We start from the raw sequence: 27,719 nt of genomic DNA, 5'->3' as shown, positions 1-27,719 counted from the left end.
GAGCCAATTCACTAGTTTGGACCGAAAAGAGAAAACATGAAACTGAAACTGTTAAGTAAATGTGACCCTCTCTCTATCTGTCTCTCTCTCTCTCTCTCTCTCTCTCTGTGTCTTCCTCTATGTCTCTCTCCCTGTCTCTCTCTTTGTTGCTCTCTGTCTCTCTCTGTCTGGCTCTCTCTCTCTATGTCTGTCTACCTCTCTCTGCCTATGTCTCTGTGTCTCTCTCCATCTCTCTCTCCCTCCATTTCTCTCTGTATGTCTGTCTCTCTGTCTCTGTCTCTCTCCCTGTCTCTCGCTCTGCTTTTTCTCTCTCTGCGTCTCTCTCTCTGTCTCTCTCTCTATCTCTCTCTCTGCTTGTCTCTCTCTCTGTCTCTCTCTTTCTCTGTCTCTCTCCCTGTCTCTCGCTCTGCTTTTTCTCTCTCTGCGTCTCTCTCTCTCTGTTTGTCTCTCTCTGTCTCTCTCCCTATCTCTCTCTCTGCTTGTCTCTCTCTCTGTCTCTCTCTTTCTCTGTCTCTCTCCCAGTCTCTCGCTCTGCTTTTTCTCTCTCTGCGTCTCTGTCTCTCTCCCTATCTCTCTCTCTGCTTGTCTCTCTCTTTCTCTGTCTCTCTCCCTGTCTCTCGCTCTGCTTTTTCTCTCTCTGCGTCTCTCTCTCTGTTTGTCTCTCTCTGTCTCTCTCCCTATCTCTCTCTCTGCTTGTCTCTCTCTCTGTCTCTCTCTTTCTCTGTCTCTCTCCCTGTCTCTCGCTCTGCTTTTTCTCTCTCTGCGTCTCTCTCTCTGTCTCTCTCTCTATCTCTCTCTCCGCTTGTCTCTCTCTTTCTCTGTCTCTCTCCCTGTCTCTCGCTCTGCTTTTTCTCTCTCTGCGTCTCTCTCTCTGTTTGTCTCTCTCTGTCTCTCTCTCTATCTCTCTCTCTGCTTGTCTCTCTCTCTCTGTCTCTCCCTTTCTCTGTCTCTCTCCCTGTCTCTCGCTCTGCTTTTTCTCTCTCTGCGTCTCTCTCTCTCTGTTTGTCTCTCTCTGTCTCTCTCTCTATCTCTCTCTCTCTGCTTGTCTCCCCCCCCCCCCCTCCCATCTCCTCCGTTTGGCTTCTTGGCTCCTACTCCTCTTCTCTTCTTGGGTCAATTCTTTCTCCTCTCTCTTTCCCCTCCTCTCTCTCCTCTCTCTTCTTCTTGGCTGAGTGCTTTCCTCCTCTCACTCTCCTCTCTCATCCCTCTCTCCTCTTCTTCTTAGCTGAGCCCACCCCCCTCCTCCTTCTCTCCTTCCCCTCTTTCCTCTCCTCCCTCTCTCTTTCCCTCTGTCCTCTTTCCTCTTCTTGTGGGCTGAACCCCCTCCTCTTCCTCTCCTCCCATTCTCTTTCCTCTACTCCACCCCTCTCTCTTTCCTCCTCTCCTCTTCTTCTTGACTGAACCCTCTCCCCCTCCACCTTCTCTCCTCCTTCTCCTTCTCTCTTTCCTCTACTCCCTCTCTCCCTTTCTCCTCCTCTTCTCTTCTTCTTGGCTGAGCTCCTTCCTCCTCCTCTCCTCTCCTCCCTCCCTCCCTCTCTCCTCCTTTCTTCTTCTTCTTGGCTGACCCCCCCCCCCCCCACACACACACACCCTCCTCCTTCTCTCCTCCCTCTCTCCTCCTCTTCTTGGCTGAGTTGTGGCTGATGCAGCAGACTGTGGGACACTGACGTCATGAGGCTCTGCAAGAAACCATCACCAGCTCTACCATTAGTCTGATATATACAGGAATCTAACCCACAACCTCTGACACACACAACCCCCCCCCACACACACACACACCCACACATCCACACGCAGTTCAAGTCTGGTTCTGGTTTTGTGATAGTTTCTTAAAGAGAAGAATCAGGGCTCAGAATATCCCAGAATAGGGAGAGACAGGGACAGACAGGAGCAGAATAATCTTTTAGTTTGTGATAAAATTTAACCCCGGTGCATTGTGGGTAACGTCCCTGGTGCACTGTGGGCAAGCGTCGGGGTCTAAACATGGCTGCCCACAGAAGTCAATGCGAAGAAAAGGAGGCAAGGGAATAATAAATAAATTATAAATTCTATTGTTTGTGCTTCCAGGAGCTTCTGGACCATGTTCTAAACCTGCGGCTCGTTCATGACAGTTGGGCTTGTTTACATCGCTCACATCGTGTCGTACTACATGACCGCTCTAACTAATCAGAGCTTGAGCTTAGCTAGAGCGCACACAGACCATAGCTGAAGATAATGATTAAAAGGCGTTTTTAAAGACAACAGAAGGATATTGATTTGAGAAAAAGTTTATGATCTGAAAAAAGGTAAAAATTGCCACAAATCTGGACCTCTGTTAAAGCTGTAGGCGCCCTGTCAGTCCCTGTCAGTCCCTGTCAGTCCCTGTCAGTCCCTGTCAGTCCCTGTCAGCTGAACACGAGCAGTTTGTGATTACATTGCGCTCTATCACAAAAATCCTTTTTAGGCAAGATGTCTTTTTTGTTGCAGTACCAATAAGTGGCCACTAGTCCAACTCAAGGCAGCTCTAAACAGCAATACTCTATCTAGTTATTTTAATAGATCCATGATTGTAGGTAAAGTCCCTAGTGCTCTGTGGTTGAAGTCCTTGGTGCATTGTGGGAGGTGAGTCTGATCTGATCTGACACTTGTAGAATGTCGCTTGATTTGATCCAAACTAAATCATGAATCATTCAAAAGTTCAGAGTTATTTCAGTTAAAGAGACGTCAGAGGAGACAGGGACCGACAGGGACAGACAGGAGCAGACAGGGACAAACAGGGACAGACAGGGACTTACAGTCTTCAGCTGACAAAATACAACTCAGAGCTTTAACTTCAGATGTGTGTGACTGCGTGTCCCTCTTTCTCTCTCCTCCTCCCTCTCTCCCTCTTCTCTCTCTCTTCTCCCTCTCTCCATTTCTCCCTCCTCTCTCGCTCTCTCTCCCCCTCCTCCCCTCTCCTCCTCCTCCTCCCTCTCTTGTCCTTTTCCCTCCCTCCTCCCGCTCTCTCCTCCCCTCTCTTTCCCTCCTCCCTTTCTCTCTCCCTCCTCCCTCTCTCTCTCTCTTTCTCAGATCAGAGCTGAGTCAGGATTCTGCTCTTGACTGGACTCTGTGACATCATCAGAGTCTGGTCCTGGTCTGGTCTTGGTCCAGGTCTAAAGAGGTATATAAATACCCTGGCTCTGGCTCTGGCTCTGCTCCTCTGGCTCTGCTCCTCTGGCTCTGTTCCTCTGCTCCTCTGCTCTTCTGGCTCTGCTCCTCTGCTCCTCTGGCTCTGTTCCTCTGGCTTTGCTCCTCTGCTCTTCTGGCTCTGCTCCTCTGCTCCTCTGCTCCTCTGGCTCTGCTCCTCTGTTTCTCTGTTCCTCTGGCTCTGCTCCTCTGGCTCTGCTCCTCTGCTCCTCTGCTCTTCTGGCTCTGCTCCTCTGGCTCTGCTCCTCTGCTCCTCTGCTCTTCCGGCTCTGCTCCTCTGCTCCTCTGGCTCTGCTCCTCTGCTCCTCTGCTCCTCTGGCTCTGCTCCTCTGCTCCTCTGGCTCTGCTCCTCTGCTCCTCTGCTCCTCTGCTCCTCTGCTCTCCTGGCTCTGCTCCTCTGAGGTGAGGACAGGGAGATGATTGGAACATGAGAAAATAAACACCCCAGCTGCAGCTCTTTTGTCTGAATGAGTTTGCTCTGCAAATGGACTTTTATCTTTATCCCATGTTTTAATATTGTTCCTCATCACAAACATGAACATTCAAGCCCTCCTTACAGTTAGCAGTACAAGGCTCCACCCACAAGCTCCCACAGAACAGTTCTCCATAAATATACAAAAACATGACACAAAACTGTAGACAACTGTTGACAAACTTGGTGTGATTTGCAGTAATTTCATTAGTGGGATGCACACTGATTGTGTGATAGCGCTCTGAAGGGGGAAGAACTTAAATGGACAGAGAGCATCAAACACGAAAGTGAAACTTATAAAACATGGAGTAAATATAACATTTCCAAAACAATAAAATGAAACATGGTGATCTAAATATGTTATGTGTTACAGTTAATACCTCATAGAAGTAAAATACCCCCTCTTTAAAAACACAGCACCAAACATCCACAATATAGAAGTGTAGCGCTTTTATTTCTCTCTCTCTCTGTCTCTCCCTCTATCTCTTTGTCTCCTCCTCTATCTCTCTCTTTGTATGTCTCCCTCGCTCTCCCTCTCTTCTGTACTTTGGCTCATATCTCGTTATGGTCTCTATCCCGTTAGTGTCTCTCTCTCGTTAGCATCTCTCTCTCATTAGTGTCTCTCTCTCCTTCTTATTATTGCCTGTCTCTTACGTTAGCATCACACACACGAAGCGTCTGTATAATCTCGTTATGGTCTCGCTCACGTTAGAATCTCGCTTTCTCGTTGAAGTCCCGACCACACATAGCATCTGTATGATCTCGTTATGGTCTCTCACTCTCTCTTGTTATCGTATTTCTCACTCGTTAGCATCTCTCTATCTCTTGTTAGCTTCCTGCCCACGCAAAGCGTTTATATGATCTCGTTATGGCCTCTTTCTCATTAGCTTCCCTTTGTGTCCACACAAAGCGTCTGTATAATTTCGTTATGGTCTCGCTCACGTTAATGTCCCACCCACACAGACACTTTGTTTGTATGATCTCGTTAGAATCTCTCTCTCTTGTTAGCATCTCTCTCTTGTTAGCATCTCTCTCTTGTTAGCATCTCTCTCTTGTTAGCATCTCTCTCTTGTTAGCATCTCTCTCTTGTTAGCATCTCTCTCTTGTTAACGTCTCTCTCGTTAGTGTCCCACCCACACAAAGCCTCTATATGAAGTGACTCAGAGACACATTGATCCTCTGTGTGATCGCTCTGGACACTCGTGTCATACTCTAACCAGGAGGGGGCGCTGTAGGCTCCCAGGGGACTTATACAGACTCTAGAGTTATTAACATAGCAGCGTCAGTCATGTTATGTTAATTCTTTATTTTCATGATTTCACTCCAGAAACAGTTAAATATTTTGTCAAAACCTCAGATTGGCTGTTTAAATCAGACCTATTCTGCAAACTGTACTTCAGATATTTCACCATGTTCTAGTCGTTTCTTCTCTTTGTGCCTCTGAAGTTGTATTTGGAGTGAGTCATGTTTGAGTAATCTTTTATCTCCTTTTCAAGACACCATTTTGCCAATCTACCCCTGTTTTCACCTCCTCCAGTACACGGCCACTATGACGAAGGCACTTCCTTCTTCAATTTTATTTTCTTAATCGGTGATACTTGTAGGATTTGACAGTGTTGCATAGTCAACCCTTCAGATAGATATAAAGTAATCTGACCAGAAGTGAAGAAGGGGACGGGTGTGGGGCTGGTTGCAGGCATGTTTGCAGTAGGGATGCACTGATACTTTGACTTATCTGTTGATCCCCAGTACTCACAGATCCCAGAGCAGAGATGTCACATGTCTCTTATTTCCTATTTACTTCCTTAAAACACAGTGAACTTGTTCCACACAGATCCAGTAGTGTTTTATAAGTGTTCAGATGCAGTAGTGTTGTGTAACTGTTCTTTCTCCTCAACATCAGACTGAAACTTTGGATGAAATTGTCTTATTTCATCCAATTAAAGGCCAACCAGGATATCAACTTGTCGTAACGGGTGAGTGTAGCGGACCAAAGGATGCAGACTCGGGGAATATTTACAGGATTTATTGTAGAAAAGGGACAAGGTACAAACAGTGGGTGATCCGGAGGTGAGCAGGTGAGCAGGAACACAGGAAACACAGGGACCGAGGACATGAAGGGACGACAGGAAGGCAGGCAGACCGGACGGGCGAATGGGCGTAGGGCAGAGCGGGCAGGAGACATCCAGGGCCGGAGCATGACAGGAACGCAGGCACGGCAGGAACAAGTGAGGATGACAAACACAGCACAGACAGGGTGAGGACATGCAGACGATCTCGCACTGAGTGTCTTCCCCCATCTCCTCTTATCCATGGCAGGTGTGATGATTAGCCAGATGGGGAGCAGGTGTGCGCGGGAGGAGCCGAGAGCTCCGCCCAGCTCCAGGTACAGGCAGGTGAGGGAGGGGGAAGAGCACACAGGGAGGAAAACCAGGAGCGGACAGTGCGGATCATGACACAACTGAACCCATATCATGGAACTGAAACACTATCCAGCTCATTTTACAGTATTGCCTCTGATAATTGATACCAGTATAGGTATCAGTGCGTCCCTGGTCTGCAGCAGGTGTAGCCGCTCCTCTGTTTGAGGTTGACAGTGTCCAGACAAGACAATATGACTCCTGATCCTTGTTAAGACACAAAAAGCTGTTGTCATGGTGATAATCACAATATAAACAAAGAATCGGAGATGGAAAAACAAACATGATCCATCTATGTAAACGGAAATATGACCCAGAGCAAATACAGCCTGTAAATCTGTGCAGCAGACACACCTGAGGCAGCGCACAGGCTAGTGCTAATGCTAGTGCTAATGCTAGTGCTAATGCTCATGCTATTGCAAATGCTGATGCTATTAAAATAACTGGATAGGGTATTGCTGCTTAGAGTTGTCCCGAGTTGGACTAGTGGCCACTCATTGGCACTATAACAAAAAAATCCCTTCTGTCCAGAAAGGATTTTTCTGATAGAGCGCAATGTAATCACAAACTGCTTGTGTTCGGCTAACAGGGACTGACAGGGACTGACAGGGCACCTACAGCTTTCATAGAGGTCCAATTTTGTGGCGATTTTTACCTTTTTTCAGAAAACTTTTTCTCTGCTCAAAATCCATCTGTTGTCTTTAAAAATGCTTTTAAATCATTAGCTTTGGCTACACCCTATGTTCGCTCTAGCTAAGCTCAAGCTCTGATTGGTTAGAGCGGTCATGTGGTACGACATGAACGAGCATGTGAGCGAAGTAAACGAGCCGAACTGTCATGAAGGTGTTGCAGGTTTAGAACATGGTTCAGAAGCTCCTGGAAGGACAGACATTAGAATTTATAATTTATTTATTATTCCCTTGGCTCCTTCTCTTTGCATTGACTTCAGTGGGTGCCCATGTTTAAGCCTTGAGGCTTGGTGCTGATACTAATTCTAATGCTGAGGCGCATGGTGATGGGAGAGACCGGGTTACGTGCCTGATCATGAACATCCTGCTGTAGTCCCTCAGATCTGGTTAGATTCTTGTGTAGTTCCTCAGATCTGGTTATGATCCTGGTGTAGTCCCTGTGGGGCTGTTTTAGACAAACTGTAGTTAGGTTAAACAGAATCTTTATTGATCCTCCTGCTTGTCCTCCTCCTCTCCGCTTACTCTCCTCTCCTTGCTCCTCTCCTCCCCTTGCTCCTCTCCTCTCTCTCCTTCTCCTCCTCCTGCCCTCCCACTATCTCGCTACCTCAAAATCTCTGTCTCATCCCTCATTTCACAACCACCTTTCTCCAGGCCTAAACCAGAACTAAACCAGGACTAAAAAGACTAAACTAGGACTAAACTTGGACTAAACCAGGACCACAGAATTATTATCATTATCACATCCTCTTCTCTCATCCTTCCATCCTCCTCTCATTCTCCTCTCATCCTCCTCACATCCTCTCCTCTCATCCTCTTGTTGTCTTCTCACACTCTCATCCTCCTCATCTCATCGTCATCTTCTCCTCTCATACTCATCCTATCATAATCCTCTACTTCTTTTATCCTCCCATTCACCTCTCATGCTCCTCCTCCACCTCTCATCTTCTTCTCATCCTCTCCTTTTCTCATCCTCCTTTCATCCTCTGCTCACCTCCTTGTCTTCCTCTCTCCTCGCCTCCCTTTCTTCTCTGCCGCTCTCTTCTGCTGCCATCTTTTCCCTCTCCGTCGCTTCACCCTTCTCTCCTTTTGTCATCCCTATTTCCTTTCACTTCCTCCTCTCTTCCTCCACCTTTCTCTTTTTCCTCCCTCTTTAGTTTTTCATCCTCATCCCCTCACCTTTCTTACCCTCCTCCTCTCCCTTTCTCTTCCTCTCTATCTTTTCTCCTCTTCTCCTCCTCTCCTCCCTCTTTCTCCTCTCCTCCTCCACCTCTTCTCTCCTCCTTCACCTCTACTCTCCTCCTCTCCTCCTCTTCTCCTCCTCCCCTCCCTCTTTCTCCTCTCCTCCTCTTCCTCCTCCACCTCTCCTCTCCTCCTCCTCCCTCTCCTCTCTTCATACCCCTCTTCCTGTCCTCCTCCTCTCCTCCTCTTTTGTATTTGTGTAAATGATATTTTATATTAGTGTGATTTTTATGAATGAAGCGGTCGCTGACGTCACTGAGAGCACAGAGGCGGGGTCAGAGCTCCTCCCTGCTGCGTGAATGGCTGCTGCGTCTGGCTGCTGGGCTGTCATTGGCCGGTGTGGTGTCGGTGTGGGGTATAAAGGAGGGGCAGAAGGGCAGATGCTCAAAGCCTGAAGCCGAAGCTTCATCATCAGAACCAAACGCTTTTTCATCTTTTGGTTTCGCTGCTGATTCTCAACAAGGTAAGTAGAGACTTTATGTGTTCAGAACTGTTGAGCGCATGGTGGCAGGGCGTAGCGCAACTCTGAGGCCAAGGAACTAAAACTGAAAACATTCAAAGAAAAGAAACATAGAATCTTTAAATTAACAGCACTTTAAAAGATGACGACACAGATGAGACTCAGAGATGACGACACAGATGAGACTCACTCAACAATTTATATATATATATATATATATATATATATATATATATATATATATATATATATATATATATATATATATATATATATATATATATATATATATATCCCTGAAAAAGGAAATACATTTTAAAAGTCCTGTTTCAGTTCTGGTTGAGTCCTGGTTCAGTCTTGTTTTAAACTTTGTTTAATCCTATTTAGACCTCATTTAGACCTGGTTTAGACCTGGTTTAGACCTGGTTTAGACCTGGTTTAGACCTGGTTTAGACCCGGTTTAGACCTGGTTTAATCCTGGTTGAGTCCCGTTTTAGTCCTGGTTTAGTCCTGGTTTAGACCTGGTTCAATCCTGGTTTATTCCTGGTGTAATCCCGGTTTAGATCTGTTTCAAATCTGGTTCAATCCTGATTTAGTCCTGGTTTAGTCCCGGTTTAATCCTGATCTAGTCCTGGTTTAGTCCTCATTTAGTGCTGGTTTAGACCTGGTTTAGTCTTAGTTCAGACCTGTTTTAGTCCTGCTTTATTCCTGGATCAGTTTTGGTTTAGATCTGGTTTAGACCTGCTTTAGCCCTGGTTTAGTCCTGGTTTAGTCCCGGTTTAGTCCTGGTTTAGTCCTGGTTTAGACCCAGTTTAGACATGGTTTAGACAGGGTTTAGTCCCGGTTTAGTCCCGGTTTAGACTCGGTTTAGACCTGCTTTATTCCTGGTTTAGACTTGGTTCAGTCCTGGTTTAGTCCCTGTTTAGTTCCCGTTTAGACCCGGTTTAGACCTGGTTTAGTCCTGCTTTATTCCTGGTTTAGTCCCGGTTTAGTCCTGGTTTAGTCCCGGTTTAGTCACAGCTAAACTATGACTAAACCCGGTTTAGATCTGATTTGGACCTGCTTTAGTCCTGGTTTAGACTTGGTTCAGACCTGGTTTAGTCCCGGTTTAGTCCCAGATTAGTCCCTGTTTAGACCCGGTTTAGACTTGGTTTAGACCTGGTTTAGTCCCAGTTTAGTCCCGGTTTATGCCCAGTTTAGTCTCGGTTTAGACCTGCTTTAGTCCTGGTTTAGACTTAGTTCAGTCTTGCTTTAGTCCCTGTTTAGTCCCGATTTAGTACTTGTTTAGACCTGGTTTAGACTTGGTTTAGTTCTGATTTAGACCTGTTTTAGTCACGGTTCAGTCCTTGTTTAGTCACGGTTTAATCCTGATTAGGGTTAACCCCATTTTCTGAGAGCAGGTCAGGTCCCTCTGAACACAAAGAGCAGATCACAGCAGTTTGAATCAAGATTTCAAACATTTTGTAAATAACAGATGAGCTCTGTGTCTGAACCCGGAGCCACGACACAACTCTCCAGTCTGCACTCTCTCTGTGTCATTCAGACTGTATGGACATAATCGTTTGAAATGATAATTTAAAGCTGCAGTGTGTACATTTCCCACAGTGCAGCATTAAACCTGCTCATCTCCATGGAGAAAAAATGATAAATGTTGTCCCAAGGTATATTTCAATGATAAAAACCTGTTGTTAAACAAATGAAAGATGGATACTTTATTGTCCACTTTGACCTTACGGACAAAGCAGGAATCACAGATATGAATAAGATCTCACAGATATGAACAGACTCAGCAGATCTGTGCCAGAATAAAATATAAAACTTGAGTCTGAAGAAGTTCATAAGTTAAGTTTCATTTATTTGTTTAGATTTTGGCTCTCGCTCTGAGGCAGACGTGGCTCATTCTGAGGCAGACGCGACTCATTCAGAGGCAGACGCGGCTCATTCTGAGGCAGACACGGCTCGCTCTGAGGCAGACGCGGCTCATTCAGAGGCAGACGCAGCTCGCTCTGAGGCAGACGCGGCTCATTCAGAGGCAGACGCGACTCATTCAGAGGCAGACGCGGCTCATTCTGAGGCAGACACGGCTCGCTCTGAGGCAGACACGGCTCCCTCATTCAGAGGCAGACACGGCTCGCTCTGAGGCAGACGCGGCTCATTCAGAGGCAGACGCGGCTCATTCAGAGGCAGACGCGGCTCATTCAGAGGCAGACGCGGCTCATTCAGAGGCAGACACGGCTCATTCTGAGGCAGACGTGGCTCATTCAGAGGCAGACGCGGCTCATTCAGAGGCAGACGCGGCTCATTCTGAGGCAGACGCGGCTCGCTCTGAGGCAGACACGGCTCATTCTGAGGCCGACGCGGCTCGCTCTGAGGCAGACGCGGCTCATTCAGAGGCAGACGCGGCTCATTCAGAGGCAGACGCGGCTCGTTCTGAGGCAGATGCGGCTCGTTCTGAGGCAGACGCGGCTCACTCTGAGGGAGACGTGGCTCATTCAGAGGCAGACGCGGCTCGCTCTGAGGCAGACGTGACTCATTCAGAGGCAGACGCGGCTCGCTCTGAGGCAGACGCGGCTCATTCAGAGGCAGACGCGGCTCATTCTGAGGCAGACGCGGCTCGTTCAGAGGCAGACACGGCTCGTTCAGAGGCAGACACGGCTCGTTCAGAGGCAGACGCGGCTCGTTCAGAGGCAGACGTGGCTTGCTCTGAGGCAGACGCAGCTCATTCAGAGGCAGACGTGGCTCGCTCTGAGGCAGACGCGGCTCATTCAGAGGCAGACGTGGCTCGTTCTGAGGCAGACGCGGCTCGCTCTGAGGCAGACGCGGCTCATTCAGAGGCAGACGCGGCTCATTCAGAGGGAGACGTGGCTCATTCAGAGGCAGACGCGGCTCATTCAGAAGCAGACGTGGCTCATTCAGAAGCAGACGCGGCTCATTCAGAAGCAGACGCGGCTCGCTCTGAGGCAGACGCGGCTCATTCAGAGGCAGACGCGGCTCGCTCTGAGGCAGATGCGGCTCATTCAGAGGTAAATGCGGCTCGCTCTGAGGCAGACGCGGCTCATTCAGAAGCAGACGTGGCTCGCTCTGAGGCAGACGCGGCTCATTCAGAGGCAGACGTGGCTCGCTCTGAGGCAGACGCGGCTCATTCAGAGGCAGACGTGGCTCGCTCTGAGGCAGACGTGGCTCATTCAGAGGTAAATGCGGCTTGTTCTGAGCTCTGAAACAGATGCGGCTCGCTCTGAACAGCGTTTATTTTCTTTTTGTTTTTTAGTAGACAAACTCTGCTCAGTTTTTCATTGCTGCGTGCGTCTAAATTCATCAACATTAAAATTTAAATTAATGAAATCTTGAAAACATTAAAAACAACAACTCCCTTGATATGTTTACAAAAGCTCTATCATAGATATGTTTTACTCATGGCCACTGTGATTGTTAGAATCAAAAATAATAATTATAATATTATATTAATAATAATAAGCTCTGCCGATATTTTTAGGCAGTTTTGGTCATTTTTATTGTCATTTCAATTTACTACAAACTCCCCCACAGCCCTTTTATACCACATACATGTAAGAGGGCTGTACTCGTGTTTATACACCACAGACATGTAAGAGGGCTGTACTCGTGTTTATATACCACATACATGTGGTATATGTATGTGTTTGTGGAGTTCTCTCGTCATATTAAAAATGTTCAAATTAAACTTCTCTCATAGCTCATAGCAAATATTGGCGCAATATATCACTCTGTCTCTGTTTTAGACTAAAGTTTTTTTGTTTCACTCAAAGAGGATTTAATAGCACTGCAAATGCCTGTGGTCCTGGTTTAGACCTGATTTAGACCTGGTTTAGACCTGGTTTAGACCTGGTTTAGACCTGGTTTAGACCTGGCTTCAACCAGGACAAAACCAGGTCTATTTTTTATTTTATTATTATTATTTTATTTATTTATTTATTTATTTATTGAAGTAGAAAACAGACAGAATATGTTTGATTTAATTTAGAGCTGTAAAAGAGAGGGATAAGAAAGAGGAGTGCACCTGTGGAGAGGAGGAGGAGAGGAGCAAGGGATGAATGAATAGAAGCTTGTACAGTAGAATGTGTAACAAAAGAGGGATGAGATGGAGGAGTAGTTTATGTGTGAGGTAAGACATTAGAGAAGGAAGGATGAATGAAAGAAAGAGGAGAGACTATTTAAGTATTTTGTGGATTCCCTCTTTAGTTAAATGGAGAGATGGTGGAGGGATGAGACGGAGTGGTCCCTCTGTTATAGTGTAAGGGAATGTGTGGGTGTGTGGGTCGGGGGTGATGGGGGGATGTGAAAGAAGAATGAAAAATGGAGGGATGAGATTGGTCAGTTTCGGGATGGAGGCTGTGATAGAGGGATGAGTTGGGGAGGAGTGGTTTCCCTTTTTAAGGCAGTGGGAGGGATGGAGGGATGAATGAAGGTGTATTTTGGGTGTGTGGGGAGGGGGGATATGGATGGAGTGATCAGACAGACAAGTGTGTGTATGTTACAAAGATGGAGCGATGAATGAAGGTGTATTATGGGGGGTAGTATAAAGATGGAGGGATGAAACAGAGGAGGGGTTTAGTGTGAAGGAATGAGAGGTGATAGAGGGATGTGTGTGGAGGAGGTAAAGATGGAAGGATAAGGAGGAGGAGTGTGTAATTTCACTAATGCACTGAGCTCCGGTGGGACCAACACTTCTGGAAGTCTGCCATAGCCTCCATTTAGAGAGAGAGAGAGAGAGAGAGAGAGGCAGAGAGAGAGAGAGAGAGAGAGAGAGAGAGAGAGGAAAAGCAGAGAGAGAGGGGGGTTGAAGAAAAGAGGAGAGAAAGGGAAGAGAAGAGAAAAGAGAGAGGGAAGAAAAGAGGAGCATTGAGAGAGGGGGAAGAAAAGAAGAGAGACTGGGAAGAAAAGAGGAGATGGGAAAAGAAAATGTGAGAGAGAGAGAGGGAAGTCAAGAGGAGAGGGAGAGAGAGAGAGAGAGAGAGAGAGAGACAAGAAAGGAGGGGAGTGAGAGAGAGAGAGGAAAAGAAGAGAGAGCAGGGTGAATAAGGGGGTAAGGATGGGGAGAAGAGATGGAAGAGGGAGGAGAAAAGAAAAGAAGAGAGAGGGGTAATTGTGAAGAAAAAGGAGAAAGAAGAAAAGGAGGAGAAGGAACCATGAGGCTAGGGATCAAACAGAAGACAAAATGAGCTTAAGGAAAGTGACGTCACAAAATCAGGCTTAAACCAGGGACTAAACCAGGACTAAACCAGGGACTAAACCAGGACTAAACTAAAGACTAAACCAGGGACTAAACCAGGACTACTAAACCAGCTTTGATTGACAGCGTTGGTAAGCGCCTGCCCCCTCTTACCTGCGTTACCTTCAACAGCTTCGATCCTGATTGGCTCTTCAGTCGGAATTCTAAACATGGAACTGTGCTCCAGCACCTCTTTGTAAAGGCTCTGGGTTAAACTTGTCAGGAGCAGTGGGACCCATCTCCAGATCTTGAGCTGGTCTTGGTCAGGACTGCACACAGGGAGAACATGCAAACCCCACAAAGACACAGGGAGAACGTGCAAATTCCACACAGACACAGGGAGAACGTGCAAACTCCACAAAGACACAGGAAGAACGTGCAAACTCCACACAGACACAGGGAGAACATGCAAACACCACTCAAACACAGGGAGAACATGCATACTCCACACAGACACAGGGAGGATTTGTGCTATTTAAAGTGTATGGCCCTGTCTGTCTCCCTTAGGGCGCCATGTTGGTAGTGAAGATCTCCGCTGTCCTTGTTGCCTACGCTCTTCTTCTGTGCCACGCCCACCGCTCACAAGCCGCACCCACAAGGTACCAAATATGGGCATGACCATGAAGAAGGAGCAGAGGAGGGGGTCAGAGGAGCAGAGGAAAGGGTCAGAGGAGCAAAGGAGAGGGTCAGAGGAACCATATCCTGCACATATCTCTGGACATAGCTAACCTGTTAGCTGCGGCGTTTCAAACAGATAGTGACATTCAGCTCTATTGACTCCACTTTCTCTGTAAAAACTGTGGCCCTCTCTCTGTAACTGCTGCTGTTAGACTCGTCATTTGGTCTTAAAATGTTCGCATTAACCCATTCTCTTCTTCACTTTTATGGCCATAAATCAAGATATGAACACTAAGGACAGACCAATCAGGTGCCTTCTATCCCCAAGGCCACTCCTGTTCGGTTAGCAACAGGTTTGATTGGCAGCGTTGCTAAGTGCCCTCCCTCTGCTAAACCAGCACTTTGGGCAGGACCTTTGTCAGCCTCGCTCCTGATTGGCTCTTTGGTTACTATGATACTCAAATTTAGAATTCCAAATATGGAACTGTCTCCAGATTAGCCGCTATAACTGCTAGCCTTCATGAGCTTCATTTGGAGGTCTCAGGTCTGGTCTATCGTCTAGTTCTAGGTCTGGTCTGGACTCGATCTCCCTGTCGGACTTGGAGGTCAGGAGACTTCTTAACGCAATTCTTCGAGAGTTTGTCCAAATGAGTGCTGAGGAGGAGCAAGACGCCACCAGGTGAGGGCACTCTAGCGCGCAATGAGGGTGGGGTGAGTGATCGAGTGAGTGAGTGTGAGAGAGAGAGAGGTGCTTGAGGTCAGGTGTTCGAGAAATATAAATAACCTTTGGTAAATTAAAACTTAAAACTCTAAAAACTGTTCAAACAGAACTGAAAGTTTCACATTCTTCACATTCTTCTGCAAACATGTGAGGAGCAGGTCTGAGTGCGGACTTTGAGGAGTGGGTCTGAGGACATTGAGGAGCAGGTCTGTCAAGGCTTTGAGGAGCAAGTCTACGTCAGGACTTTGAGGAGCAGGTCTGAGGACTTTGAGGAGCAGGTCTGAGTCAGGACTTTGAGGAGCAGGTCAGAGGACTTTAAGAGCATATATGAGGGCTTTGAGGAGCAGATCTGAGTCAGGACATTGAGGAGCAGGTCTGAAAACTTTGAGGAGCAGGTCTGAGTGAGAACTTTGAGGAGCAGGTCTGAGGACTTTAAGAGCATATATGAGGGCTTTGAGGAGCAGATCTGAGTCAGGACATTGAGGAGCAGGTCTGAAAACTTTGAGGAGCAGGTCTGAAAACTTTGAGGAGCAGGTCTGAGGACTTTGAGGAGCAAGTCTGAGTCAGGACTTTGAGGAGCAGGTCAGAGGACTTTAAGGAGCATATATGAGGGCTTTGAGGAGCAGATCTGAGTCAGGACATTGAGGAGCAGGTCTGAAAACTTTGAGGAGCAGGTCTGAGTGAGAACTTTGAGGAGCAGGTCTGAGGACTTTGAGGAGCAAGTCTGAGTCAGGACTTTGAAGAGCAGGTCAGAGGACTTTAAGGAGCATATATGAGGGCTTTGAGGAGCAGATCTGAGTCATGACTTTGAGGAGCAGGACTGAGGACTTTGAGGATTCTGCTGAAAATAAATGTTTAACCAATAAAAACGACAGATATATATATATATATATATATATATATATATATATATATATATATATATATATATATATATATATATATATATATATATATATATATATATATATATATATATATATATATATATATATCTGTATATAACATCATTATATATGTCTATGACATTATTACATAACACATAACAGAAAGTAGATACAGTCTCTGCATGTATCTGTGCATTTGTGCATGAGGCATGAGCTTTGACAAACAGGAAATGAAGGAGGATGGAGGAATGAATGAGTGACGGAGGGATAAATGAGAGATGGAGGAAAAAACGAGTGATGGAGTGATGAATGAGTGACATAGAGATGAATAAGTGAGAGGAATGCACGAGGGATGGGGGTGAGTGACAGATGAGAGGATGAGTAGATGAACTGGTGTAATGATGGAGGGATGAGAGATGGAGGGATGAGAGAAGGAGGAGAGCATGTTTGCGTTGAAGCTTGAGAAGCATGGCCTGAACCTGGGGGATGTTCATGCATGTTCTTTTCTGATGTTCTGCTCAGACTCACAGACTCAGGGCTCATTTGGACCTGGACTCAGACTGCACCCACAGTGGTCTCGGACTGGACTTGGACTGGACTTGGACTGGGCTCAGGCTGGATTCAGGCTGGACTCAGACTTGGGACAGACCTGTGTCGGGTTTTGGGTTTAAAAGAGCATACTATAGTTAAAGTCTGAGTTTGTTGAGTCTGTGAGAGCTGAGCTGCATGAAACTCCTCTGAACCAACCTTTGCATGTCTCCTGTCTTCTACCTCCTACCTCCTGTCTCCTCTTCCTACATCCTATCTCTTTGTTCTTCCTCCTGTCTCCTACCTCCTATTTTCTATCTCTTGTCTCCTGCTTTCTATTTCTTGTTTCCTACCCCCTGTCTCCTTTTCCTAACTCCTTTCTCCTACCTCCTATCTCGTACCTTCTATTTCCTCTTCCTACATCCTGTCTCCCATCTCCTACCTTTGGTCTCCTACCTCCTATCTCTTACCTCCTATTTCCTACCTCCTATCTCTTACCCCCTATCTCCTACCTCCTATCTCTTACCTCCTATTTCCTACCTTCTATTTCTTACCTCCTATCTTCTACCTCCTGTCTTCTCCTCCTACCTCCTACTCCCAACCTTCTGTCTCCTCCTCCTCTCCCCTGTCTCCTGTCCCCTTGTTCCCTGGAAGTCGAGAGCACCCCCTGCTGTCCAAGCGCTGCTCCGGCCTCAGCACGTGTGTTCTGGGAAAACTGTCTCAGGATCTGCACAAACTCCAGACGTTTCCTCGAACCAACGTCGGAGCCGGAACGCCAGGAAGAAAGAGGAGCGCTCTGTCCAATCTGTCCTATCAGAACCTAGAAAGGGAGGCAGAACACGGGGGGGTGCTGGGAACGCTGGGAACACTGGGAATGCTGGGTCAGAGATTCAGCCTGGACCAGGACTGATCACAAACTTTAAACAATAAACCCAGATCCAAACCCAAGCAGACACAGAAGAACCAACAGGAATTTAACTTTACCTGAAGGAAAGAAGGAAGGATGGAAGGAGACATGAGGAGGAGACTAGGAAGCATCTTAGGAAGCATCCTAAGATCCTCCAAAGAAGCCATATTCTGTCTGTATCTCTGGACACAGACAACACGCTAGCTGCCATGTGCACCACTCTACTACACTGAACCAGAATCGAACCGACAACCTCCTCCTTTGGCTCCTTAGCACACAACAGCATCTCCTCCTGGTTCAGCCCAATTTCAAACACAAAAAGCTCCTGCCATCCTTCTTATCTGACCTAAGAGTCCTTGTTCTGATTGGCATGTCTCCTATCTTAACTCCTTATCTCCTCTCTCCTCATCTCCTCTCTCCTCATCTTCTCTCTTTCCTTGTCTCCTTGTCTCTTCATCCTCTTGTCTCCTCTCTCCTTGTTTCTTCTCTCTTCATCGCCTCTCCCTTCGTCTCTTCTCTCCGCCTCTCCTCTCTCCTTGTCTCTTCTCTACTCGTCTCCTCTCTCCTTGTTTCCTCTACTCGACTCCTCTCTCCTTGTCTCTTCTCTCCTCGTCTCATCTCTTTCCTTGTTTCCTCTCTCTTTGTCGCTTCATCCACTCATTTCCTCTCTCCTTGTCTCCTCTCTCCTCATCTCCTGGTCTCCTGGTCTCCTTCCTACTCGGCTCCTTTCTCCTTGTCTCCTCTCTTCTTCTGCATGGCCTGATTCTGGTTTGGTCAAACCTTCTGAGTTCATATTTAATAAACATATTTTTCTACATCACAAACTGTGAGTGTGAATGGCAGCAGGAGGCGCTCTGCAGAAACACAACAGGAAACTGAGCGAAAGAACCGAACTCTGAGACTCAAATTAACTAAAGAGATTTCAAAATAAAGCACATAGTTAAAGTTTAAATGTAGTGAGAGAACAGAGCCTGCACCTCCCTTCTGCACCTCCCCTCTGCACCTCCACTGTGGACATCTGGACATCTGACACCAAATATAAAACAATAAACTCTAAAAATAGTGAAACACTGAGGCCCAGAATAAAGATGTTTTAAATGAAATTAAAAATAAAATTTAAAGTTCAGATTCAGAACATTTTAAAAAAAGACACAAATGCAAATGTATGAGAGTGTGAGGAGCTGCTGCACAAGGAATCAGACTGACCCAGTCTGACAGGTAAGGTCAGAGGTCACACTGTGTGTGTTTGTGTATATATATGTGTCTCTGTGTGGGTGTGTGTGTCTGTGTGTGTGCATGTGTATGTACTGTGTATTTATTTATATGTGTGTGTATTTATTCATAAATGTGTGTGTGTATGTATACATGTGTGTGTGCGTGTGTGTGCATTTGTGCATTTATACATGTGTGTATATTTATTGATGTGTGTGTGTGTGTATTTATTCATATGTGTGTGTGTGTGTGTGTGTACTTAATCGTATATGTGTGCGTGTGTATTTATTCATATACTTGTGTGTAGATTATTCATATGTGTGTGTGTATTTATTCATAAAAGTGTGCTGTGTATTTGTTCATATATGTGTTTGTTCATGTGCAAACACACTCAGATTCAGATTCAAAGCACTTTATGCACCCCACCACCAGGGGCATTAGTTTGAGAGAGGAACTGTGAGGTCTATGAGAAGCTGTAAGGTCTACAAGGAGCTGTGAGGTCTGAGAGGAGCTGTGTGGTCTGAGAGGAGCTGTGAGGAGCTGTGAGGTCTAAGAGGAGCTGTGAGGAGATGTAATGTCAGTGAGGAGCTGTGAGTAGTAGTAAGGTCTGAGGAATTGGGATGAGTTGAGAGGAGCTGTAAGGAGCTGTGAGATCTGAGAGGAGCTGTAAGGAGCAGTGAGGTCTGAGAGGAGCTGTGAGGAGATGTTATGTCAGTGAGGAGCTGTGAGTAGCAGTAAGGTGTGAGAGGACTTATGAAGAGTTGTGAGGAGCTGTAAAGTCTGAGAGGAGCTGTGAGGTGCTGTGATGTCTGTGAGGAGCTGTGAGTAGTTGTGTGGTCTGAGAGAAGCTGTAAGAGGCTGTGAAGTCTACGAGGAGCTGTGAGGAGCTGTGAGGTCTGAGAGGAGCTGTGAGGAGCTGTGAAGTCTACGAGGAGCTGTGAGGAGCTGTGAGGTCTGTGAGGAGGTGTGAGGAGCTGTGGGGTCTGAGAAGAGCTGAGAGGTCTTAAAGGAGCTGTGAGGTCTGAGAGGAGCTGTGAGGAGCTGTTAGGTATGAGAGGAGTTGTGAGGAGCTGTGAGGTCTGTGAGAAGGCGTGAGGAGCTGGGAGGTCTGTGAGAAGGCGTGAGGAGCTGGGAGGTCTTAGAGGAGCTCTGGAGGAGCTGTGAGATCTTAAAAGAGCTGTGAGGTCTGAGAGGAGGTGTGAGGAGCTGTTAGATATGAGAGGAGCTGTGAGGAGCTGTTAGGTATGAGAGGAGTTGTGAGGAGCTGTGAGGTCTGAGAGGAGGTGTGAGGAGCTGTTAGATATGAGAGGAGCTGTGAGGAGCTGTTAGGTATGAGAGGAGTTGTGAGGAGCTGTGAGATCTTTGAGGAGCTGTGAGGTCTGAGAGGAGCTGTGAGGAGCTGTTAGGTATGAGAGGAGTTGTGAGGAGCTGTGAGGTCTGTGAGAAGGCGTGAGGAGCTGGGAGGTCTAAGAGGAGCTCTGGAGGAGCTGTGAGATCTTAAAAGAGCTGTGAGGTCTGAGAGGAGGTGTGAGGAGCTGTTAGGTATGAGAGGAGTTGTGAGGAGCTGTGAGGTCTGAGAGAAGCTGTGAGGAGCTGTGAGGTCTGAGAAGAGGTGTTAGGAGCTGTTAGGTATGAGAGGAGTTGTGAGGAGCTGTGAGGTCTTTGAGGAGCTGTGAGGTCTGAGAGGAGCTGTGAGGAGCTGTTAGTTATGAGAGGAGTTGTGAGGAGCCGTGAGGTCTGTGAGAAGGCGTGAGGAGCTGGGAGGTCTAAGAGAAGCTCTGGAGGAGCTGTGAGGAGCTGTGAGATCTTAAAAGAGCTGTGACGTCTGAGAGGAGCTGTGAGGAGCTGTGAGGTCTGAATGGTCTGCCACTGTAGTACCAGTAGTAGTAATAGTATTTGCCGTTGTAGTATTAGCAGTAGTAGTACTTATTTCAGTACTTCTTGTGTAGTACTTTACAGAAGCGTGCGTGTAACACGGCCACATGTGTCACTCATCGTCTGGCTGACTTCTTGAGTCGTTCGGGCGGAATGGGAAATGCCCACTTTGTTCCAACCAATGTGGGAGCCAAGGCCTTCGGAAGGCGGAGACGGACCGCCCACTGACACGTCAAGAGGCACAGACTCCGCCCACGGCCATGCCCCACAACAGGTGACTGCACCATCCCCCTGTCTCTCCTCTCTCTGTCCTCCTCCTCCCCACACCTCTTTCTGTCTCTCCTCTTTTTCTTATCTCTCCTCTTTTCTCCTCTCCTCATACAGGCTCCCTTTCTTTCCTCCCTCTCTCTCCTCTTTTTCTTGTGTCTCATCCCTCTCTCTCTCTGTTCTTTCAGAGTTAAAGGAGTGACAGGAAGTCTCCCGATGCAGATCAAACCTTCAGAATAAGATCCGGTCTCAGATCCAGGACTCATCCTTTCAAAATAAAAGCCTGAAGTCTCCAGTCAAAGCACTTTATGTTGAAAGAGAGAGCAGAGGTTATTAATAAAGATTTTTATACCACTCAAAGAACCGCAGCGTCTCTGGCTCCTAATTGGTCCATTTAAGCTTCTAGATGTGATGATGTCATGCTCCAGATGAACTTTACCATGAAATATCCAAATGGTGAATTCACAACTGTTGAACCTGATCATTTTTATTAGAGACTAGAGTCAAGACCTTGCTGTGTGACAACACACATCTGAACTCACTATGAGACAAGAACAACACAACAACGACAACAACACATCTGAACTCACTATGAGACAAGAACAACACAACAACACACATCTTAACTCACTATGAGGCAAGAACAACACAACAACACACATCTGAACTCACTATGAGGCAAGAACAACACAACAACACACATCTGAACTCACTATGAGACAACAACAACAACAACACACATCTGAACTCACTATGAGACAAGAACAACACAACAACAACAACAACACACATCTGAACTCACTATGAGACAAGAACAACACAACAACAACAACAACAACACACATCTGAACTCACTATGAGACAAGAATAACACAACAACAACAACAACACACATCTGAACTCACTATGAGACAAGAACAACACAACAACAACAACAACACACATCTGAACTCACTATGAGACAAGAACAACACAACAACAACAACAACAACAACAACACACATCTGGACTCACTATGAGACAAGAACAACACAACAACAACAACACACATCTGAACTCACTATGAGACAAGAACAACACAACAACAACACACATCTGAACTCACTATGAGACAAGAACAACACAACAACAACAACAACACACATCTGAACTCACTATGAGACAAGAACAACACAACAACAACAACAACACACATCTGAACTCACTATGAGACAAGAACAACACAACAACAACAACAACACACATCTGGACTCACTATGAGACAAGAACAACACAACAACAACAACACACATCTGAACTCACTATGAGACAACAACAACACAGCAACAACAACAGCACACATCTGAACTCACTATGAGACAAGAACAACACAACAACAAAAACACACATCTGAACTCACTATGAGACAAGAACAACACAACAACAAAAACACACATCTGAACTCACTATGAGACAAGAACAACACAACAACAAAAACACACATCTGAACTCACTATGAGACAAGAACAACACAACAACAACAACAACACATATCTGAACTCACTATGAGACAAGAACAACAAAACAAAAACACACATCTGAACTCATTATGAGACAAGAACCACAAAACAACAACAACACACATATGAACTCACTATGAGACAAGAACACAACAACAACACACATCTGAACTCACGATGCGACAAGAACAACACAACAACAACAACACACATCTGAACTCACTATGAGACAAGAACAACACAACAACAACAACAACACACATCTGAACTCACTATGAGACAAGAACAACACAACAACACACATCTGAACTCACTATGAGACAAGAACAACACAACAATGACAACAACACATATCTGAACTCACTATGAGACAAGAACAACAACAACAACAACAACACACATCTGAACTCACTATGAGACAAGAACAACACAACAACAACAACAACACACATCTGAACTCACTATGAGACAAGAACAACACAACAACAACACACATCTGGACTCACTATGAGACAAGAACAACACAACAACAACAACACACATCTGAACTCACTATGAGACAACAACAACACAGCAACAACACACATCTGAACTCACTATGAGACAAGAACAACACAACAACGACAACAACACACATCTGAACTCACTATGAGACAAGAACAACAACAACAACACACATCTGAACTCACTATGAGACAAGAACAACACAACAACAACAACAACACACATCTGAACTCACTATGAGACAAGAACAACAACAACAACAACAACAACAACAACAACAACACACATCTGAACTCACTATGAGACAAGAAGAAGAAGAAGAACAACAACAACAACAACAACACACATCTGAACTCACTATGAGACAACAACAACAACAACAACAACAACACACATCTGAACTCACTATGAGACAAGAACCACACAACAACAACACACATCTGAATTCACTATGAGACAAGAACAACACAACAACAACACACATCTGGACTCACTATAAGACAAGAACAACACAAGAACAACAACAACACACATCTGAACTCACTATGAGACAACAACAACACAACAACGACAACAACACACATCTGAACTCACTATGAGACAACAACAAGAACAACAACAACACACATCTGAACTCACTATGAGACAAGAACAACACAACAACAACACACATCTGGACTCACTATGAGACAAGAACAACACAACAACAACAACAACAACAACAACAACAACAACAACAACAACAACAACAACACACATTTGAACTCACTATGAGACAAGAACCACACAACAACAACATACATCTGAACTCACTATGAGACAAGAACAACACAACAACAACTACACACATCTGAACTCACTATGAGACAAGAACAACACAACAACAACTACACACATCTGAACTCACTATGTGGTGATAACAACACACATCTGATCTCTGTGTGACAACACAAACATGAACTTTAAAGCTTTAAATCTATGTTCTAATGTTCCGCTTTAAAAATAGACCTGGAGTTGTGTTTTGTTTCATTAACACATATTTGAATGATCCTTAATTTTTAGCACCTCTACATCTCCAAAGCTGAAGTTAACAGCAATTCCAGGGGTGAAATCACCCAAATGATTCTAGTCAAGGTTTATGGAGTTTAAAAACACAGTGGAGCACTTCCTGTATTACTACATGACATCACAAGGTGGAACAGAGAATTTTGCTCAGCTCCAGGTCAGTTTTGTCGTGAGGAAACAGCATTATAACAGAGATCAAAGAATAGTGCTTTATGGGACATTTAAATATATTCATTTTATCTGTCCACATCTGTATTTACCTGGTATCTGAGCTCATACAGAGGTCACAGAGAGGTCAGAGGCTTTAAGGTACGATTGGACTACTGAATGTGGTGATGTCATCTGAAAACACATAAACATTTGAACAGGTCAAAGGTCAAAAGTTTAGTCCTGGTTTAGTCCTACTTCAGTCTTGGTTCAGTCCTGTAGTCCTGGATTAGTCCCATTTCAGTTCCGGTTCAGTCCAGTTTGGGCAGGTCCTGCTTTAGTCCTGCTTTAGTCCTGCTCTAGTCCTGGTCTGATCCTGGTCTGATCCTGGCGTGGTTCTGGTCTGGTCCGGTCCTGGTCTGGTTCTGGTCTTGCTCAAGTATGGACCTGGTCCGGTCTTGGTCTGGTCCCGGTCTGGTCCTGGTCTAGTCATGGTCTGGTCCTGGTCCAGTCCTGGTCTTGTCCTAGTCTGGTCCTGCTCTAGTCCTGGTCTTTTCCTGGTCCAGTCTTGGTCTGGTCCTGGTCTGGTCTTGGTCTTGGTGTGGTCCTGCTCTATTCCTAGGCTAGTCCTCGTCTGGTCCAGGTCTGGTCTGGTCCTGGTCTGGTCCTGGTCTGGACCTGGTCTGCTTCTGGTCTGATTCTGTTTAAGTCCTAGTTTAGTCCTAGTTTAGTCCTGGTCCAATCCTGGTCCGGTCCAGGTCCGGTCCTGTTCTGGTCCTAGTCTGGTTCTGGGTCTAATATTTTGCAGCTGTTTCACATTTTTCTCTTGTTTTTTTGGAACAAATGGAAAAAACTAAACCTCAGAAATGTTCCAAGTCCGGTTCCCAGAATCCAGACCACAAATGGACCCGACCCGAGACCCAGTCCAAGTCTAGACGTAGACCCAAGACCTGAGAGCCTAGACCTGAGACCCAAGACCTGACCAGAGACCCGAACAGAGACCAGACTAGAGACCAGAGAGCAGATCAGAGACAAGACCAAAGGGCAGAGACCAGACACCAGACCAGAGACCAGACCAGAGGTCAGACACCAAAGACCAGACCAGAGTCCAGACCAGAGACCAGACCAGAGACCAGACCAGAGACCAGACCAGAGGCCAGAAGTCAGAGACCGGAGACCAGAGCAGAGACTAAAGCAGAGAACAGATCAGAGAACAGAGCAGACCAGAGGCCGTACCAGAGACCAGAGACCAGACCCGACTAGAGATTAGAGACCAGACCAGAACAGAGACCCGAACAGAGACCAGAGACCAGAGACCAGAGACCAGAGACCAGACCAAAGGCCAGAGACTAGAGACCAGAGACCAGAGACCAAAGACCAAAGACCAAAGACCAGAGTCCAGACCAGAGAGCAGAGACCATACGCCAGACCACACTAGAGTCCAGATCAGAAACCAGAGACCAGACTAGACCCCAGACCATAGACCAGAGGCCAGACCAGAGACTAGAGACAGAGACCAGAGACCAAAGAACAAACCAGAGACCAGACCAGAGACTAGCAATCAGACCAGAGATCATAGATTAGAGACCAGAGACCAGAGAAAAGACCAAAGATCAGAGACCAGACATCAGAGACTGGAGACCAGAGACCAGACCAGAGATCAGATCAGAGATCAGAGACCAGAGACCAAACCAGACCAGAGGCCAGAGACCAGATATCAGACCAGAGGCCAAACCGGACTAGAGACCAGAGACCAGACCAGAGACCAAAGACCAGGACTGAACCAGGTCTAAACCAAAACTGAATCAGGGGTGAACTAGGACCAGTGCATGTGCATGGACCTGCGGTTTGAGACCAGCTGAGGACTAAATCAGGATCCTGGCTCAGATTCAGACTTCTGCAAAAACACTGATGTATTTTTCCGAGTGTTTGTGAAAATCCGGAATATTGGTTTAAAGACGTCCAACGAGAAGACCAGGAAATGAAATGTTTATGTTTTAACTCGAGCAAAAGGTACACACGAGGAGCAGAAAACGAGGAGCACTACACGAGGAACAGACACAGAGGAGCAGACACAGAGGAGCAGACACAGAGGAGCAGACACAGAGGAGCAGACACAGGAGGAGCAGACACAGGAGGAGCAGAGCTAGAGGAACAAAGTCAGAGGAGCAGTGGTTGCGGGTTTTTTTTTTTGAGGTTGAAATCCGACTCTCTCTCTCTGTGATTTACTTTGCTCTCTCTCTCTCTCTCTCTCTCTCTCTCTCTGTGTGATTTAGTCTGCTCTCTCTCTCTTGCTCTCTCCCTCTCTCTGTGATTTATTCTCTTGTTTCCCTCTTTTCCTCCTCTCTCTCTACTCTTCTGTCGTTTCTGTGGTTTTGTCTCTCTCCTCTTTCTCCCTTCTGTCGTTCCTGTGGTTTTGCATCCCTTTCCTCCTCTTCTCTCTCACCTTCTCTCTCTGTTCGATCGTTCCTGTGGTTTTGTCTCCCAATCCTCCTCCTCCTCTTGCTCTCTTCTGTCTTTCCTGTCATCTGTTGTCTCTCTCCCTCTTCTGTCGTTCCTAACGTCTGTGGTCGCTCTCTCTCTTCAGGGTTACACTCAGTTCCACATCTGTTTCTTTTTCTTTTCGTTCCTCTGGTTTACTTTTCCCTCTTTGGTTGGGAGCAAGAGATTCAGATGAAAGTGTGTCAATCCAGAAGCAGGATTAAAGCAGGACTAAACCAGGAGAAAATCAGGACTAAAGCAGGAATAAACCAGGACTAAATTAGGATTAAATCAGGACAAAACCAGAAATGAACCAGGATTAAAGCAGGACTAAACCAAGACTAGACCAGGAGTAAATCAGAACTAAACAAGGACCAATCCAGGACTAAACCAGGACTAAACAGAATTGCACCAGGACTAAAGCAGGACTAAACCAGGAGTAAAACAGATCTGCACCAAGATTAAAAGCAGGACTAAAGCAGGACTAAAGTTGGGCTAAAGCAAGACTAAGCCAGGTCTAAACCAGGACTGAACCAGGTCTAAACCAGAACTAAAACAGAACTGCAAGAGAACTAAAGCAGGACTAAACTGTGACTAAACCAGAACTAAATCTGGTCTAAAGCAGAACTAAAGAAAAACTCCACCAGGACTAAACCAGGACTAAACCAGGTCTAAACTAGAACTAAACCAGGACTAAACCAGGACTAAACCAGGACTAAACTAGATCTAAACCAGGACTGCACCAAGACTAAAGTAGGACTAAGCCAGTACTAAAACAGGACTAAACCAGGACTAAACCAGGACTAAACAGGGACAAACTGCTCCAAACATTTATTCACTTAAAACCAAATAAAAGGCTAAACTTGTCCAGATGTTTTGTGTCTGTTCTGTCTCTGAGGAAACGACAGAATGACTTCTTGTCAATAAAAGTTCAAACCTTTGGAGACTTTCTGAGACAAACATCAGTAAACAGTTTTATTACATCAGTTTGTCCAACCAGGGTATCCACTGGACCATGTTTGGAAGAAGATCCAAACAATCTGATCCAGTTTAGCATTAGTGCATCCCTAGTCTAAACCAGGTCTCTACCAGGTCTAAACCAGGACTAAACCAGAACTGAACCAGGACTGTCCCAGGTCTCTCCAGGATTCTCTGGTCTGTGGTCTTGGCTCCTCCCAGAGCCTGAAATAGAGACGAGTGTTTGGAGAGCAGCCCACAACTGCTCTCAGCCTCGTTTTACCCTCTCTCTCCTCTCTCTACCTCTTTCCCTCGCTCCTCTCTCTTTCCTCTCTCTACCGCTTTCCCTCTCTTCACA

The 27,719-nt window shown here is 46.1% G+C and overlaps 3 protein-coding genes across 3 annotated transcripts in view; all 3 read left to right on the top strand.

Moving 5' to 3' along the window:
* Positions 1–6,842: 6,842 nt before the first annotated feature.
* Positions 6,843–11,663, top strand: LOC117372550 (histidine-rich protein PFHRP-II-like). Its single transcript, XM_033968368.1, has 2 exons — positions 6,843–6,866; positions 10,311–11,663. Exons 1-2 carry the CDS (start codon positions 6,843–6,845, stop codon positions 11,661–11,663), a joined length of 1,377 nt encoding a protein of 458 aa, XP_033824259.1.
* LOC117372549 (calcitonin gene-related peptide-like) lies at positions 8,382–21,032 on the top strand. The gene is made up of 5 exons (XM_055222285.1): positions 8,382–8,448; positions 14,201–14,292; positions 14,874–14,990; positions 20,516–20,715; positions 20,897–21,032. Exons 2-4 carry the CDS (start codon positions 14,207–14,209, stop codon positions 20,667–20,669), a joined length of 357 nt encoding a protein of 118 aa, XP_055078260.1. The 5' UTR covers positions 8,382–8,448; positions 14,201–14,206; the 3' UTR covers positions 20,670–20,715; positions 20,897–21,032.
* Positions 21,033–26,814: 5,782 nt separating this feature from the next.
* LOC117372859 (protein inscuteable homolog) overlaps positions 26,815–27,719 on the top strand; it is a 33,311-nt gene continuing 32,406 nt past the window's right edge. Inside the window, exon 1 of the mRNA XM_055222278.1 lies at positions 26,815–26,843. The gene's annotated coding sequence lies outside the window, so the exon portion shown is untranslated. The remainder of the gene's footprint in view (positions 26,844–27,719) is intronic.

Source organism: Periophthalmus magnuspinnatus, chromosome 6, assembly GCF_009829125.3.
Source record: "Periophthalmus magnuspinnatus isolate fPerMag1 chromosome 6, fPerMag1.2.pri, whole genome shotgun sequence".
NCBI classification, from domain to species: Eukaryota; Metazoa; Chordata; class Actinopteri; order Gobiiformes; family Gobiidae; genus Periophthalmus; species Periophthalmus magnuspinnatus.
Note: the sequence above shows the minus strand (reverse complement) of the source record. Positions and strands in the feature narration are given on the sequence as shown.

Coding starts and splice junctions, on each gene's coding strand:
- LOC117372550 (XM_033968368.1), top strand. CDS start 6,843: ATGTGGTACGACATGAACGAGCAT. Junction 6,867..10,310: donor GGTACGACATGAACGAGCAT/GTGAGCGAAGTA, acceptor TTATTTGTTTAG/ATTTTGGCTCTCGCTCTGAG.
- LOC117372549 (XM_055222285.1), top strand. CDS start 14,207: ATGTTGGTAGTGAAGATCTCCGCTGTCCTTGTTGCCTACGCTCTTCTT. Junction 14,293..14,873: donor TCACAAGCCGCACCCACAAG/GTACCAAATATG, acceptor TCTATCGTCTAG/TTCTAGGTCTGGTCTGGACT. Junction 14,991..20,515: donor GAGGAGCAAGACGCCACCAG/GTGAGGGCACTC, acceptor CTTCTTGTGTAG/TACTTTACAGAAGCGTGCGT.